The 14,077-nt window shown below is 42.6% G+C and overlaps 1 protein-coding gene across 3 annotated transcripts in view; it reads left to right on the top strand.

The window, feature by feature from the left end:
- The window catches only part of SERTAD2 (SERTA domain containing 2), a 110,358-nt gene extending 96,683 nt beyond the window's left edge, over window positions 1–13,675 (top strand). For all 3 annotated transcript variants that reach the window (XM_006035323.3, XM_025191483.1, XM_025191484.1), the window contains exon 2: window positions 10,491–13,675. In XM_006035323.3, the coding sequence (XP_006035385.1) occupies window positions 10,495–11,451 (957 nt within the window). In that variant the 5' untranslated portion in view covers window positions 10,491–10,494 and the 3' untranslated portion in view covers window positions 11,452–13,675. The remainder of the gene's footprint in view (window positions 1–10,490) is intronic.
- The last annotated feature ends 402 nt before the right edge of the window (window positions 13,676–14,077 follow it).

Here is a 14,077-nt window from a genome sequence, read left to right as displayed (position 1 = left end):
TGCTTTATCTGACAGTTCTGTTTGCTGGGTGCTGTTTGTCAAAAACATTGAGGTTCTCTTCTTCTAAGAGAAAAGGTTATACTTAGTAAACTGACAGCGTTAGAAACTGTTTCGAATTTAATAGAAGCATATGCTTCCTGAAAGAGTTAGCAGACTGTAAGTAAAGAGACTGAGTTAGAATGTGCTTTTTCTTTTTCTTTCTTACTTTTTTTTTAACCCAGTAAAAACTTGTTGGAGTTTTAAATCGAGAGGAGGGTGGGTTTTGTGTTTTCATTTTGTTTTGTTTCTGCTTGCTTCAGTATTTCAAGAAGTATGCTGCCTGCTTGGGTTCAGTAGTCTTCAAGTTTAAGAAACTATCGAGAAAGTCGAGTGGGCGGCATGCATGCAGCTTTCAGTCGAAATGCAGTTTCTGATCATTAACAAACAGCAAGAGCTTGCTTTGCCCTCTGGGCCTCAAATAGTACAGTATGCAACAAGGGAGTGCAGGCGAGGCACGAGGATGGAAACAGTAGTATCAGATTACAGTTTCAGAATATCGCTGGAGCACGTTAGCTGGCTTTACACTATTGACTTGCTTTATAATTGCATTGCTTATTTGTTAGGGAAAGGCTTCACCTTACTTTCCAATTAGCATGGATGTTTCTGTAGGGACCTCAGAATACCAGGATGTGTTTTTGGGCATCAAGTAAAGCCACCCAGGTAGCTCTGAGCGTTCTTCAGCTGAGACTCTAAACTTCCTCTGGTGTCCCATCTGCAATTGCTGTAGCCTTCACTATGCTGCTCCTACACTAAAACCTACTTAGGACAGCTACTGAAAATTTCCCCTTGTGGTTTTTGGGTTGGCTTCAGTTTATTTTGAACGTAATTGTTGTTTCATTTACTGGGTACCTGGGCTCCATCAGTTAAGCCTGAATGTTCAAAGTTGGGTGCCTCAAGTTTAGGGTATAAATCTGTATAGCCATGTCTGAATTAACACAGCTGGGTTTTCGGTGGCTAAACGCCTACCACCACCATTCATGTCTGTGGCAGGAGTGCGGGTGCTTTGCCCCTCTGAATGTTCTGGTCCCGTTTGGCCTCCGTGGGGTGAATTTTATTGGCTTTCCCAGTTTTAGAGTTGGACCTGATTTTAATCCTTCCCCAAAAGCAAATGGGCAGCCTAGGTTCATATAAAATATGTGCCGGAAATGCCTGCCATTCACTAGCCTTGCTGGCACTGAGGGCTTTGGAGAGCAGGCTGGCGAAGCCGAAATGATTCCCTGTGCTCTCAGACAGGGGAGAGCTGCACAGGAGGCTGAGGTTTTCTAGCATTCAAAAGAGAGTTTTGTAAAAGCTGCTTTAAAAATTATTCCATTAAAAAAAACAACCCCAGAATGCATGTAAAAATAACTGCTGGTGTTTGGAAAGAACAAACCCTGTAAGTGAGAGAGTTTAGTTACCTGAGCTGAGAGGAGCCTTCAGACTGTCCCTTTCTGAACACCTCTTCCAGTTTTCTGTCTTTTCTTGTACCCTCCACTTGTACATCATCCTTGGGCTTGATTTTTCAACAGCAAGATTACAAATGAAGAGTAACTCCTTGGGAGTCAGCTGGGTCAGGCTCATATGAAATCTACAGACGAGAGATCAGAATCGTGCACCAAGAAGCCTTGCAAAAGCAGCTAACGTCCAAATCCTGAGCCAGCTGCAGCATATCAAATCTAGTCGTGCAGAACATGCTGTACTGGCTTCCTACCATGACACTGCTATACCACGATCTAAAGGCTCCATTGTACCAACAAACACAAATCTTTAAATGAGGGTGTGCACATGCCTGTGTGCGCATGTGTTTGGGGAGCTTTGGGTTTAGGTTTTTTAAGTGAGGTATTTTTCTCTCTCTCTTTTTTATATTTTATTAACTCAGTTTATTTTGTCAGATATTTGGGGCTAAAACCAAACAGTCCTATTTTGTAACTTCCCTTCAGACTTTTTAAAATGGACACTAGACTGGCATTCATTTTCCCCAGCCAGAGCAGAGCAACCTCTTTCTCGACCTCTGGGAATTACTCTTCCTTTTCCAGCTTCAAGTCATTGCAGAAAAGGGGATCCGTTGCTCCTGGAGGGGGTTGGAGAGTTGCTCTACATAGGCCAATTCAGTTTTCCAACCAGCAGGTACTCAAGGACTAGCACCACCAGATGTTGACTTTGAGTCTGTCAGGAATATTAAGGGTCAGATCCTAGACCCTGCTCTGAGGGCACACAGCTGGTGGGTGCTCTCAGGTAGCTTAAAGGTGCCATATAGCTTTCAGTTTCTATCTCCCATGCCCCTGCTAGACTGACCAGGGCAGAGGCAGGTTGAAGGGTGCCACTGTCTCCCTTGCAGTCACAGGTGACTGGCTATAATTTACGGTTAGTCTTTAGGTTGTTCTGACCAGCCCTGTGTGGGAGTTGTAAGTATAGAAATGTCTTCTAGTCCTTGTATTGAATGCAGCTCAGGTGGGTTTAGAGCAGGGGTTGGCAATGTTTTTGGGCAGAGTGCCAAAAACACCTGCAACTTCAATTTGTAAGGTGTTGGAGTGCCAGGGGCAGACGGAGGAGGAGCTGCAGGGGGCCCGATCCTGGCTGTGGCAGTGCAACCCTGGTCTCTTCTCTGCTGTCTGCCCCAAGGTGTGTGCGCCAAGCAAAATGCTTTCATGTGCCACATTCTGGCACCTGTGCCAGGGGTTGCCTACCTCTGGTCTAGAGATTTGGGGCCATGATGTTGCCAGCTGGCATGACATATCTTTTCATTATGGTTTTGGGGCAGTCCATATCAAATCCTGGCCTCTCTGAAGTCGGTAATCGACCTCCCATTGGCTTTATTGGAACCTAAATTTGGTCCTCGGAGACATGGTATTGCAGGGCAGGGAAAGGAAAATATTTCATGTGACAGGCAACGCAGGAAGTGCCTGAAAAACGTACAGGATACAATCTCGGAGGAGCCGAGCAGAGGCATGGTTACACATGAGGGTTGGAAAAACCATGGTTTCGGAGATAAATGGGCATATTACCCTGGATTCTCTTTCTGCTCAGCTGTGTTTGAGCTTTAATATTTTCTAGGAAAAAGAAAGTGAAATAATGCGGTGTTGTGTTTTGTGCTGTTTTGTTTTGTTCCCCCCCCCCTTTAATTTTTATTTAAGTGCTATGGTTTCAGTTACCCAGGATTTCAGTCAGGAAGCAGCCATTGCCAGCTCTACTTTAAGCTACACTTCACACAGCAGCCCCTCCTAGATTCTTATTTCCTTCAAACTCCAGATCCGCAGGGACAGCTTGTTGCCTGTGGATGGTTGAGGCTGATGTGAGGGCCTTTTAGAAAAACAAAACAAAACGGTGTTTGTTCTCCAACAGGGTCTCAGACCATTTGGCCTTTAAAATGGGGTGGTGTAAATCAGTCCTTCTCACCCCTTTTAGACTCAGGTCACCCCTCATTAGACTCGGGGCATGGCTTGGAAAATGCCAGTTCTTAACTTTCATTCAGTTTTTGACTACAGAAAAATAATAGAGCTTTTTTCTGTTGCACAGAATTCAGAAAGACCATACTGGGTGGAATGTTTTTGACACTCTGGATTCTTGTTTGAAATCTCAGGGTTTATCTTATGGATCTCTTGTAGATGTTTGCACACCTGACATTGCTAATATTGTGCAGCACCTCATGGTATCCTGGTTGAGAATCCTTGGCATAGATGAAAGGAGTAGGGATGTGGCTTCTTGGATTTATCCAGTTCTGTGAATTCTGTATGGGCACTCTGTCTTGTGGTGCTAAACTGCTTTTTTGACAAGCTATTCCTGGCTTCTCATTTAGCAGCAATGCCTTCTAACCTCTGGAATAAACTTTCAAGAAATGTACCTATGCATAAAATATATTTAACACTAAACTGGACATAGAACTGCTTCCTATTCTATCTAGGGACAAAATGACCCAACTCCCTTCTTCCCTCTTTCTTCCCACACATTGTTATGAATTTAGTCAATAAAGACTTCAGCAGAGGGACTAGTAATAGGAAATACCACTGTAAGCAGGATTGAAAAGTAGTTTTTCAATGATGTGTATGTGTGGGTCTTTGTTCCCTGGAAAGTAAAGGGCTTGTTTCTCTAACCAGGACCAGAAATCTTGTAGGCGGACATTGTACAACCTTTCCTGCTCATGCTGATCATCTTACTGTTAGCTTTAGAGAACCACCTTTGGTTGGTTTCTTTTCTGTGAAACCATCCAAAGCTGCCAGAGCTGAGGAGAAGGCAGAGCCAATAAGTGCATGTACAATGAAGTGCAGAAAAATGGATAAACATCACATTTTTCTTTTTAATTTTAAAACAAACAATCTACACATCAAATGACACCAACATTGCTCTTGTATTTCCTAATCATGCTAATGGTTAGAGGGCTAGAAAAGAATTAAGTCTTCGTGAACCAGAATGGAATGAGAGGCTCTTGTGTCTCGTCTTCCAAATCTGGAGCCAAAACAGTTTGCTTTGTGGGTGAAATCTGGAAAATCTCAAAGTCGCTTTTCTTCTCTGAATGAATTACTCAATTTTGCTTTATCTCTCTTTCTTTAAACCCAGTTCAGTTATGCACCCAGCCATAGGAAACAGGACCCTGACAAACACAAGCCCTGGGCTTGATATAACGCATAGCTAAAGAAATAGATTGAAAAGGATGACTAGAAATGGGATATACATACTTGTAGAAGAGGTCCTGAGGTCATTGTAGGCTAGTCCATAATAAACTTAATAAGTTAGGGAGTTGTCATAAAGCAGTACCCTGCTGGACTCGTCACAGCCGTGAGTCCTATCCCAGGAGCTGTTTATTGCATCCCACCAAGGCTGTCTGATCCCATAGGCTTCTTTCATTTGGAAGGTAGGAATATATTCTGTGTTATATTCATTTTTGCCCTTTGCTTAACCTGCTCTGTAAGTTACACTCCCCATCAGACATCTCAGATGAGTAGGATGTAAGTTACACTCCCCATCAGACCAGGATGAGTAGGATTGAGTTGGAGCAACTTTCTGAGGTAGTACAAACTGCCCAAATAACTCCTAAATTGGTCAACACCTTAACAAGGCAAGATGCACAATACTGAACTCTCAGATACTGGGATGAAATCGCCAACTCATTTTTGTACTATGCAGAACAAAAACATCTCTTTTGTGCCAAGAGAAAACAAGGTCTTAGAAAGTTAATGTTTTAATGCTGTTCATTCTAGCCCCCTTGTCAAAGGTATATAGGAACCCTTTTATTTGGACTCCAAGTACCTGCTTTGCAGATTTAGACTTGCTTGATAAAGAGGGGGACAGACAGGAGTATGTTTGTAAAGTAGTAAGTGAAAAGATGAGTTACCTGATCGGTCTTTAAAAAGGACCCCACTATCACTCTGTTTGAACTGAACTACACAGAGCCTGCACGATACATGAAAGCTAGACAGTCATGTGTGCAGGAAGCCTTGAGTCATTTCTGAGCTTCCTGGAAAACAGTGTATAGGAGTTCTCATTTTGTTTACTGGTGATGAGCCTGTCATTACTGTTGGTCAATTTTAAAAACCTGATTCAGGTCCCACAGTTCTTGTTCTTGAATGTAGGAACCAGATCAGCCAGCAAAATTGGGGGGGGAAAAACAAATAAACAGTAACTTGCTGGTCAGCCACCCAAACTGCCTGCTTTCTGGTTAGTGGAAAGAAGGGTTTGTTTTGTACAATAAATACTTAATAATTTCAAACCCTTCTCCATAGGAGAAGACTTTTAACACTTTTCTTAGTCCACAAGCTATGAAAAAACAACACAGTTTCTAAAACTGCCAAGCTTAAGGATACATATTTGATATACCCTGTGTCTGTTAGCCTTGCCTTTTTGTTCCTGGCTTTTCCATTTGAAGGGAAAGAAAGCATGCCACTACAGAATATGTAAAAATAAAATTAAGAAAAAAGGCGGAGCAATTGAGTGTGAGCACATTCCATGAAATTGGCACTAGGGAGCAGAGAAAAAGCAGACTTCCATGGGGTAGTGCTAAATTTCAGAGTTCTCGTTCACCCGAGATTCCAGGCACAGGGATTCTTGGTAGCCAGCCAAGAAACTTGGATTATAGCCTACTGGTTCCTCAGTTCCTCTGTGTTTGTTCCCCCCGCTTCTATTTAAGAGAAAAAAAAATATTACTCAAAGATCTGGATTTGGTATTTATTTCTAACCAAAAAGATTAACTTCCCTAAACTGGTTTTAGGCTTCACGTTAAGTGAACTTCAGAAACGTGTTGGCACCGTTGGCTGGACCTCTATAGCCTTTTTGCTTTTCGAACTGCTTCTGGAACAAGTACGGGGATAAGGAGAGAGGACATATTGGTGATATCAGTTTGTGTGTAGGATGCACAACCAGTTAGTGAGCAGGCACGTGCAGGGCAGTGTTCCTCAGGCCTCACTCCCATTAGGTGAGCTGGGAATCGTGCTCCAGTGAGGACAGCTGGTTTCGTCTCTCTGACACTTCTGGCTGCCCAGTAAATATTGTATGAGAGGAGTCGGGTTTGGGGTTAAAAATCTATTTAGACTTCTGTTGTGATTTCCCTGCTGTGCATGTTGAGCTGATCTCATCTGTCACTTGGTTTTATTGTGCAGACTGAAATTTTCACCCCTTCTTAAATATGTTCTTTAATAGAAAAGGCAAAACTAGAGGAAGGGCTGAGCTGGTCCTACTTAAATGAGACACTTGCGAGGCTTCAACAATCCCATTACTGTTGTTGAAGGGAAGAAATATCCCCCCAGGCCTCTTCCCTCCTCTGCTCCAGCAGCTGTGGTGATGTTGGATTGGGGAAGCAGTGCTTGGCCCAGCCTCCCAGGAAAACCCTCCAGCTGAACTTGCTGGAGGGAGGCGAGTGGGCAGGAAGCTCATTGCTGCACCATAGGGCTGTCTTTTTTGCCTTTCTGTCTTGCCCTTCTCTCCCGAGATCTGTTGTCAGTTAGAGGCTGGTGCTCTTACAGAAAGAGAAAGGCAAACTCCAATCCCTGCATTGTTATCCCCATGTAAAACAATGGTGGGTCCCTGGGGAGTTTGCCGCTCTGCATGTTCTGCTTAATCCCCCTCCCCCTATCCCAGCAAGTGGGGAAGTGTGGCAGGGAGCCAGTGGCTGCACAGCTTCTGGGTGTGAAGTGTGCTGCTTCTGGATGATGGGAGCCTATCGGAGGCTTTTCTGTGCTGATCTGGCTTCCCCCCTCCCTTTGTCTCCCCCCAGGGACCCATACGCTTGCCCCCTCTGAGTTTGCATGGTTCCCCCTCTTTCCACAAGGAGTTGGTGTGTTGGGAATGACATGCAGCAAGCAGCATAGTTCCTCCCTCCTGTAGGATTACCCCAGGCTGTATTGATGGAGCCCATGGGACAGGCAAGTGAAGTGTACTAATGGCCTCTATTCTCTCCAGCTTAGATTAGATACGATAAAACATCTCGTCTAGTAAATTTGCTCCATGCAGCCTAATGGCGGGGGTGGGGGAATGACAGAGAGACTGAAATCTCACAAGCACTGAAAGAATATCTGGAGGCCATCTGTAGCAGAAAAACACATTCTGCAGCAGGGATTGGAATCTGTTCTTCTGAGTTAATTAAGACTCCAATAAAACCCAGACAAAATAAACTCTGCGTTTGCTTTCAGAACTTATGGAAGATGTGCATTGTTAAGAGGGAGGTGACTTTTTTTTGTTCCTTGACCCCTGGTTATACATGCCAGTGTATAGTATGGGGCATTGATTGTCACAACCTGAGAATTTGTTCACTGGCTTTAGTGCTACGCATCTCTGGTGTGGTAATTTTTCTGCCACATGAGTATTGCCGACAGTAGTCTGGTTGTACTTGTACTAGTCTAGCTAGTTTGAGGAGCACTTCAAAGCCTTTTTCAGGTGTTCATTAACTTTCTGGAAGAGAACGTCTGGGCCAGAAGAACACCAGGTTTTATTTTTCTTAGCACGATGATTTATATTCAGGAGAAAGCTTGATAAAATTCCTTGTTTCCTTTCTTACTATTTATCTAAAGCATGTATGTTCATGTTGACCACTTAAAAAAACACACCAAAAACACTTTTACTGGTATCTCAGAAGTGCCTTTAAAGCTTGACATGGATGTGTTCCTCAGTGAAGAAACCGCTTTGGGATATTGCTTTTCTATTGATAAAGATACCCAGACAGTGGTCGGTTATCAATCTACTGAAACAAACGCAGTTAGTATTACTTCAAATAAGCAAGATGCAGTTGAATAAAGAACTAATGACAGCATTGCTAGGAAATATTTTCTGTTGTTGGGCTGAAAGTGACACAAGGTAGTGTAGGCTCCAGTGGTTAATACGAAGTGGAAATTCAAGGCTCAGACCATCCAAAGGATTTAGGTGTCATGACTATTCAGCATTAGGTTTAGGCATCTGAGTCTTACTGACTTTCAGCACCTTTCAGAAACTCAGGCTTGAGAGCACAGTGATACAAACAGGTAGACACATCAGCTGTGGTTCTGGTTGTCTGCCACATGTGGGCATGAAATGCTTCTCACTCAGAGCTTGGAAGTGGTACAGATTAGCTCTCTGGCCACAGCAGTGCTCATATTGACATGGTGACTATCTTATCTATATATTTGCCATCGCCTGTTTGAGATGCTGAAGTATCTAGAGATAAATACTCTGGCAGACACAGGCTACATTATTCAAGTGGCTTCCAGATGCTGGATTTGCCTAATTATCAGAGGGCAGGGGCTCAGCGATTTTATTTTATTTATTTATTTATTTTTTTTGGGACAATTGGATTGTTTTAAAGCATCTCAAAAGTAAGAGATCAAGAGTGACTGGTCCTCTCACAAATCTTGGCCGTCGCTCTTTAGCCATGCTAAACAGGGGATTGTGCTCTAGAAATTGCCATTGGCAAGAGGGTGGAATGAATGACTGGAAAGTTTTAGCTTCATTCAGAATGTGTCTGCTTTTGAGATGTGAGACTATTGTTATAACTGCATTTCCTGCTCTGGTAGCTTTTTTCACATTTAATCATTTAAATAAAACCACAGGCTCCTATATAGAATAATTGAAAATGAGGGTTGAAAAAGACTTCAGGAGGTTCATAGATTCATAGATGTTAGGGTCGGAAGGGACCTCAATAGATCATCGAGTCCAACCCCCTGCATAGGCAGGAAAGAGGGCTGGGTCTAGATGACCCCAGCTAGATGCATATCCAACCTCCTCTTGAAGACCCCCAGGGTAGGGGAGAGCACCACCTCCCTTGGGAGCCCGTTCCAGACCTTGGCCACTCTAACTGTGAAGAAGTTCTTCCTAATGTCTAGTCTAAATCTGCTCTCTGCTAGCTTGTGGCCATTATTTCTTGTAACCCCCGGGGGCGCCTTGGTGAATAAATACTCACTAATTCCCTTCTGTGCCCCCGTGATGACCTTACAGGCAGCCACAAGGTCGCCTCTCAACCTTCTCTTGTGGAGGCTGAAGAGGGCCAGGTGCCCCAGTCTCTCCTCATAGGGCTTGGTCTGCCAGCCCTTAACCATACGAGTGGCCCTTCTCTGGACCCTCTCCAGGTTATCTGCATCCCTCTTGAAGTGCAGTGCCCAGAATTGCACGCAGTACTCCAACTGCAGTCTGACCAGCGCCCGATAGAGGGGAAGTATCACCTCTTTGGATCTATTCATCATGCATCTGCTGATGCACGATAAAGTGCCATTGGCTTTTCTGATGCCTTCATGGGGGTTGGATAAGGTCATCTTGTCCAACCCCCTGCTCAAAGCAGGACCAACCCCAACTAGATCATTCCCGCCAAGGCTTTGTCTAGCCAGGCCAAAAATCCTCCAAGGATAGAGAGTCCACAACCGCTCTGCATGTATCTGGAATGCCAGAGAGTTAAATCTACAGGCTTAAGGCAGGATTTTCTTTCAGTGTACAGTTGCTTGGGGCCACTCCTCGCCCCCCTCCCCCCCCCCCCCCCCCCCCCCCAAGTTTAAAATAATCTGGGAAATTTAGTACAAAACTCCCCAGACTACTACAGCATTACTGTTGGGAACATAAATGCAAAGGTCAGGAAATTCAAGTAAATTGTTAATACAGCACCTGTACCAAGCATTGTCCATTTATGTATAGATAGATGAAAGCATATATTTAACACAAGCCAGAGTGCAAGACACTACAGAGTTTTGACTGCTAGTTGCTGTTGTAGTCATACCTAGAACTTAAAATTCAATTTTATTTTCAGTTGCAGCCTGGTGGTGTTAGGGTTGGTGTTCTCTTTACCCCACTTTCATTTCTTATCACACCATTGTAAATCAGGAGAAATTTCAGTGATGCAAATGGAGTTTTACTGGTATGAAACAGCACCAATGCGGTCTGAATAAGATCCGTCTGCCTTGCTGTTATGTTGAGCAGCTAGTATGTGAAAACTGAGATGTCTGTGTGAAGACAGGCAGGCATTTTGCTGTAAGATAAATGTTTTCACTTGGTGCTCTTTTTTAATGACTTCCCCTCCTCTTTTCCAGATATATGTTGGGGAAAGGAGGAAAGCGGAAGTTTGACGAGCATGAAGATGGGCTGGAAGGCAAAGTGGTGTCTCCTACTGACGGTCCATCTAAGGTGTCTTACACCTTACAGCGCCAGACTATCTTCAACATTTCCCTTATGAAACTTTATAACCACAGGCCATTAACAGAGCCAAGCTTGCAAAAGACTGTTTTAATTAACAACATGTTGAGACGAATCCAGGAGGAACTCAAACAAGAAGGCAGCTTGAGGCCTGTGTTCATCACCACTTCTCAGCCTACTGACCCTCTCGGTGACAACTTCAGAGAGGCCCAGCCCGCGTTCAGCCACCTTGCCTCTCCATCAGTTCACCCCACTGACTTTGTAAGCACTACACCATTGGAGTCTTGCCTCACCCCAGCCTCTTTGCTTGAGGACGACACTTTTTGCACTTCCCAGACTGTCCAACATGATGGTCCTACAAAACTACCACCTCCAGCTATCCAACCTGTAAAGGACAGTTTCTCCTCAGCCTTGGACGAAATTGAGGAGCTCTGTCCAACACCTACCTCTACTGAGGCAGTCGTAGTAGCAGCAGAAGCAGCAGCAGCAGCAGAGGACTCTAAAGATAACTCCTGCGAGTCTAACATTCAAAAACCTGAGGGAGTCCAGGAGAGCAGAACAAATGAATCAAAACTAATGGACTCCCTACCTGGCAATTTTGAGATAACAACTTCCACAGGTTTCCTCACAGACTTGACCTTGGATGATATTCTGTTTGCTGACATTGATACTTCTATGTATGATTTTGACCCTTGCACGTCTGCTACAGGGACTGCCTCAAAAATGGCTCCCGTCTCAGCAGATGATCTCCTAAAAACTCTAGCCCCTTATAGCAGTCAACCAGTAACCCCAAATCAGCCTTTCAAAATGGACCTCACAGAACTGGATCACATAATGGAGGTGCTTGTTGGGTCTTAAAACAGAGTGACTTTCTGTACCAGTATATTCACTTGGTAGTATTTTCACAGTCCCTGCCCACCCACTGACCTACCCTGCTGCCCCTGATTCACAGCACTGTGCATGCGTCCTTGCTTGCCTTTTTTTAAAAGAAAAAAATCACACTAGATTTTGCTTCAAGCAGAGTTGGAGTGCCTTCATCCACGTATGACCACTTTTAATGTATTTTTTTTTTAAGTGGTTCCTCAAGGAAGACCGAATACCCTGGTGTAGGAAAGAATACGTATTGTAGACAATATTACTATGTTATTACAACAAAAAAATTAAATTGTAAAAGCTAAGCACAAGGATTATGTTGGGAAAAGCTGTAAATTGCATGTGCATATTTGTCTATTTTTTCTATAAGTTTTATTGCAAGAGGTAAAAATTTTATTATTTAGATAATCTCAGTACCATTTTAGCCCTGTATAGGTTGATTTAGCAATTCAGCCTTTTGGAGGCATTAACTATTCCTCTTTAAGTGTTGCATTTACATGGCTGTTTAGAAACTGCTGCCCAAATTTATTTTATATTTTTGTACAGATTCTGCAGTTTATGATATTGTTTTTTCTAAAAACAAATGCTGTTTATACACACAAAAAATAGCTATTTTGATAGGATTTGCTCACATAGTTCCTGCATAATTCAGATGTACAAGAACCACTTGTACTTTTATACAGAGTTGTAATGTTTTATATGTGTATGGTGCAAAGAGAAAATTGGATCAAATAAACCTGCAGTTGGTCTCCTGAATGCAAACAAAAGTGCTTTGAGAGAGGGCCGAGGGCTGTTTCACAAATGTTTGCTCCCTGCTGTAACCACCTGTGCACTACTGTGATTTCTAAAACTTAGAGCCATGTCTGTTCCAACACCTATGTTAAACAGTTGGCAGGAAATAGTTGTGAAACTTCATTGGAAGTGGTGTCTTGTGAGATCAAGGCTACTGGGAGCTTAATCTTAATGCCAGTATGCCAAGCAAATGTCTGTTCCTTTTAAGAGAGTTTTATTTGGAACATCATGTTTTCTTTGTTCCTTGAACTGCGTAAGCATTTTAGCAGTCCTGCGACTCCTCAGCAGAAATGACTGCAAACAAGTTTAAGGGGAAACACACACACCAGTGACAAAAATGATTTTGCAATTTTTATTGGAGAGCAGCATCCATGCTCTTTGCTCCAATTCATTTGCATTCAAGATTCCACTTTCCCTTTCTTGGAGCATTTTTCCCCTCACTGTGTTGATAAGTGCTGAAAAAGGCAAGTTCAGTATTACTGCAGTGAAGCTCATCTCTTATCTGCACTGGATGGACTTAATTTTAATATCCATTGCTGTTGAAACTGGAGCCAGTCGCATTACATCACTTGGCATCTCCTGTAGGGTTGGTTTCTTGTATCAACTGTGTTACCTGCTTTACACTTTATAGACCTGTTATACAATGAATATAGACACAGCTTTCTATGCATGTTTCCTTCCCCTGTAACACCTGAGAAGTCTTCTCATTACTGCACCAATAGCATTTTTTTAACTCATTGTGGTGTACATTTAATTTAAAAACGATTTGCAATGTATCATGCCTGTTGCTGAAGTTGCTATGGCATTTTAGTTTTACAATGGTACTTTAGCTGTTGAGTGCAGGTTACAACCTATATTGTCGATATGCCTATGGCTTCTTTAGGAATATCTTTTATATTTATTTAAGAAATTTTAAATTATGTTTTATGTCATTTGGCAATATTCAGCCAGTTCTGCTCACTTCTTGTCATGGATAAAATTGGGTCCTATCTGCCTTTTAAGGAGGCAGCTTTATAAATTGGCACTTTAAAACAGGCCATATATATTTACTAGTAAATGAATAATGCATACAAATGCAATACAAAGCAATGAATTTCAGATATTGCAATGAAGGAACTGCTAATATGAATGAAATGTGTTGTGTACAATTATGGAATGCTTTGGGTTCTAATTAATCAGCCAGCTTTAGTTTGTTTTTAAAGACTAACTCAATGAAGCATCAAAATGTTGATGATCTTGCAGTTGTTTGCTTGCAAGGACTGTAATAGTATTTACTATTTCGCACAGAATGCCATCAACCAAGTGTAGAATTGGGGGGCCATTTTTAACAGGGGGAGGCATAAGGAATAATTGTTCCATTTTTTTGCATTCAGGAACTTGTGGTTATTGTTCATCCTGCAGTTTCCATACCTTGTAAGAGAATTGTGTGGGGGGGTTTACGTGTGCAAAAATCACATAGCCACACAAGCATGTTAATTTTTTTTGTTTTAATTCTTCCCCCAGAACAATAATTTGGTAAGTGTATTGATTTACCATTGTGCAAAACTGATTTACAATAACTTAGAAATGCCCCCCCCCTTTTTTTTTTTAATTAGTTAATGGTGTGTTTAAACCGATACCATATGTTAGGCAACAGTTCAAATAAGCACCATTTTTGGAGCAGTGAACTGTAGCTCTAAAAGGGGTAATTTTGAAGTCTCTTGGTATTTGCAAAATAGGAGAGAGAATTTCAAAATATGTTTTACCAGTCAAGAAATCTGTGTATCCTTGGTGCTGAAGTCAAAGTCTTATAGTACTTGAAGGCAATTGAGAGCACAGA

The sequence above is a fragment of the Alligator sinensis genome, unplaced genomic scaffold (assembly GCF_000455745.1).
Source record: "Alligator sinensis unplaced genomic scaffold, ASM45574v1 scaffold219_2, whole genome shotgun sequence".
Lineage (NCBI taxonomy): Eukaryota > Metazoa > Chordata > Crocodylia > Alligatoridae > Alligator > Alligator sinensis.
Note: the sequence above shows the minus strand (reverse complement) of the source record. Positions and strands in the feature narration are given on the sequence as shown.